General features: G+C 43.3%; 1 protein-coding gene across 1 annotated transcript in view; it reads right to left on the reverse strand.

The window, feature by feature from the left end:
• Nucleotides 1–1813: 1813 nt before the first annotated feature.
• The window catches only part of LOC127636074 (NACHT, LRR and PYD domains-containing protein 3-like), a 75254-nt gene continuing 73626 nt past the window's right edge, over nt 1814–3441 (reverse strand). Inside the window, 1 exon segment of the mRNA XM_052116453.1 lies at nt 1814–2387. Within this exon segment, the coding sequence (XP_051972413.1) occupies nt 1843–2387 (545 nt within the window). The 3' untranslated portion in view covers nt 1814–1842.

Raw genomic sequence — 3441 nt, forward strand, 5'->3', positions numbered from 1 at the left:
AGTATATTTCACTCATCCAGTTGTGTGTGTGTGTGTGTCTCTGATGTTCAATTTCACACACACACACACACACACACACACACACACACACACACACACACACACACACACACACACACACACACATGTTGTGTTTCCATGTTTTATGGGGACTTTCCATAGACATAATGGTTTTTATACTGTACAAACTTTATATTCTATCCCCTAAACCTAACCCTACCCCTAAACCTAACCCTCACAGAAAACTTTCTGCATTTTTACATTTTCAAAAAACATCATTTAGTATGATTTATAAGCTGTTTTCCTCATGGGGACCAACAAAATGTCCCCACAAGGTCAAAAATTTCGGGTTTTACTATCCTTATGGGGACATTTGGTCCCCACAAAGTGATAAATACACGCTCACACACACACACACACACACACACTCACACAAATTCACAAATACACACACACACACACACACACACACACACACACACACACACACTGAGGAATCAGGATTCAGTTGTGTATGTGTGTCTCTGATGTTCAGTTTCACACACACACACACACACACACACACACACACACACTGAGGAATCAGGATTCAGTTGTGTATGTGTGTCTCTGATGTTCAGTTTCACACACACACACACACACACACACACACACACACACTGAGGAATCAGGATTCAGTTGTGTGTGTGTGTCTCTGATGTTCAGTTTCACACACACACACACACACACACACACTGAGGAATCAGGATTCAGTTGTGTATGTGTGTCTCTGATGTTCAGTTTCACACACACACACACACACACTGAGGAATCAGGATTCAGTTGTGTGTGTGTGTCTCTGATGTTCAGTTTCACACACACACACACACACACACACACACACACACACACACACACACACACACACACACACACACACACACTGAGGAATCAGGATTTAGTTGTGTGTGTGTGTGTCTCTGATGTTCAATTTCACACACACACACACACACACACACACACACACACACACACACACACACACACACACACACACTGAGGAATCAGGATTTAGTTGTGTGTGTGTGTGTCTATGATGTTCAATTTCACACACACACACACACACACACACACACACACACACACACTGAGGAATCAGGATTTAGTTGTGTGTGTGTGTGTCTCTGATGTTCAATTTCACACACACACACACACACACACACACACACACACACACACACACACACACTCACACTCACACACTCACACACACTCACACTCACTCACACACACACTGAGGAATCAGGATTCAGTTGTGTGTGTGTGTGTGTCTCTGATGTTCAGTTTCACACACACACACACACACACTGAGGAATCAGGATTCAGTTGTGTGTGTGTCTCTGATGTTCAGTTTCACACACACACACACACACACACTGAGGAATCAGGATTCAGTTGTGTGTGTGTCTCTGATGTTCAGTTTCACACACACACACACACACACACTGAGGAATCAGGATTCAGTTGTGTGTGTGTCTCTGATGTTCAGTTTCACACACACACACACACACACACACACACACACACACACACACACACACACTGAGGAATCAGGATTCAGTTGTGTGTGTGTGTCTCTGATGTTCAGTTTCACACACACACACACACACACTGAGGAATCAGGATTCAGTTGTGTATGTGTGTCTCTGATGTTCAGTTTCACACACACACACACACACACACACTGAGGAATCAGGATTCAGTTGTGTGTGTGTCTCTGATGTTCAGTTTCACACACACACACACACACACACACTGAGGAATCAGGATTCAGTTGTGTGTGTGTGTCTCTGATGTTCAGTTTCACACACACACACACACACACACACACACTGAGGAATCAGGATAAACTCTGAATCCAGCATAGAGGGGTTGAGTGAATGTGGTGATGAATGTGTGTAAGTGTGTGAGTGTGTGTGTGTCAGAGACGCTGTAGAAGGACAGAGTGCCGGCGGGACAGTCCACATACACTCCGACTCTCTTACAGTCGTGTGAAGGGGAACGTATGTCAGATCTGTTATTATTGTGACGGACAGTGAATCTGTCATCAGAGCACCACAGACTCCAGGAGTTTACATTGAGTCCAAACCAACAGTCATGACTCCCTCCTTTCCTGCTGATTCCTTTATATGACACTGATATACCAACAGCACGTCCACTCCATTGAGTCTCCCAGTAACAGCGTCCAGTCAGACTCTCTCGACACAGAACCTGATGATACACATCAAATCTCTCTGGATGATCAGGATATGACTGACGCTCTCTCACACGTGTCACCTTCCTGTTCCCCTCAGACAGCTTGAGTTCAGTGTGTGCTGTGTTTGAATCCAGTGTGAGATCACAGACATCTGAACACAAGAAGAGAAAAAACACTTATAACACAACAATCACTAAACCAGTGTGTGTGTGTGTGTGTGTGTGTGTGTGTGTGTGTGTGTGTGTGTGTGTGTGTGTTTGAATCCAGTGTGAGATCACAGACATCTGAACACAAGAAGAGAAAAAACACTTATGACACAACAATCACTAAACCAGTGTGTGTGTGTGTGTGTGTGTGTGTGTGTGTGTGTGTGTGTGTGTGTGTGTGTGTGTGTGTGTGTGTGTGTGTTTGAATCCAGTGTGAGATCACAGACATCTGAACACAAGAAGAGAAAAAACACTTATAACACAACAATCACTAAACCAGTGTGTGTGTGTGTGTATGTGTGTGTGTGTTTGAATCCAGTGTGAGATCACAGACATCTGAACACAAGAAGAGAAAAAACACTTATGACACAACAATCACTAAACCAGTGTGTGTGTGTGTGTGTGTGTTTGAGTGTGTGTGTGTTTGAATCCAGTGTGAGATCACAGACATCTGAACACAAGAAGAGAAAAAACACTTATAACACAACAATCACTAAACCAGTGTGTGTGTGTGTGTGTGTGTGTTTGAATCCAGTGTGAGATCACAGACATCTGAACACAAGAAGAGAAAAAACACTTATAACACAACAATCAATAAACCAATGTGTGTGTGTGTGTGTGTGTGTGTATGTGTGTGTGTGTGTGTATATGTGTGTGTGAGTGTGTGTGTGTGTTTGAATCCAGTGTGAGATCACAGACATCTGAACACAAGAAGAGAAAAAACACTTATAACACAACAATCACTAAACCAGTGTGTGTGTGTGTGTGTGTGTGTGTGTGTGTGTGTGTGTTTGAATCCAGTGTGAGATCACAGACATCTGAACACAAGAAGAGAAAAAACACTTATGACACAACAATCACTAAACCAGTGTGTGTGTGTGTGTGTGTGTGTGTGTGTGTGTGTGTGTGTGTGTGTGTGTGTGTGTGTGTGTGTGTGTTTGAATCCAGTGTGAGATCACAGACATCTGAACACAAGAAGAGAAAAACACTTATAACACA

This window comes from Xyrauchen texanus, chromosome 43, assembly GCF_025860055.1.
Source record: "Xyrauchen texanus isolate HMW12.3.18 chromosome 43, RBS_HiC_50CHRs, whole genome shotgun sequence".
NCBI classification, from domain to species: Eukaryota; Metazoa; Chordata; class Actinopteri; order Cypriniformes; family Catostomidae; genus Xyrauchen; species Xyrauchen texanus.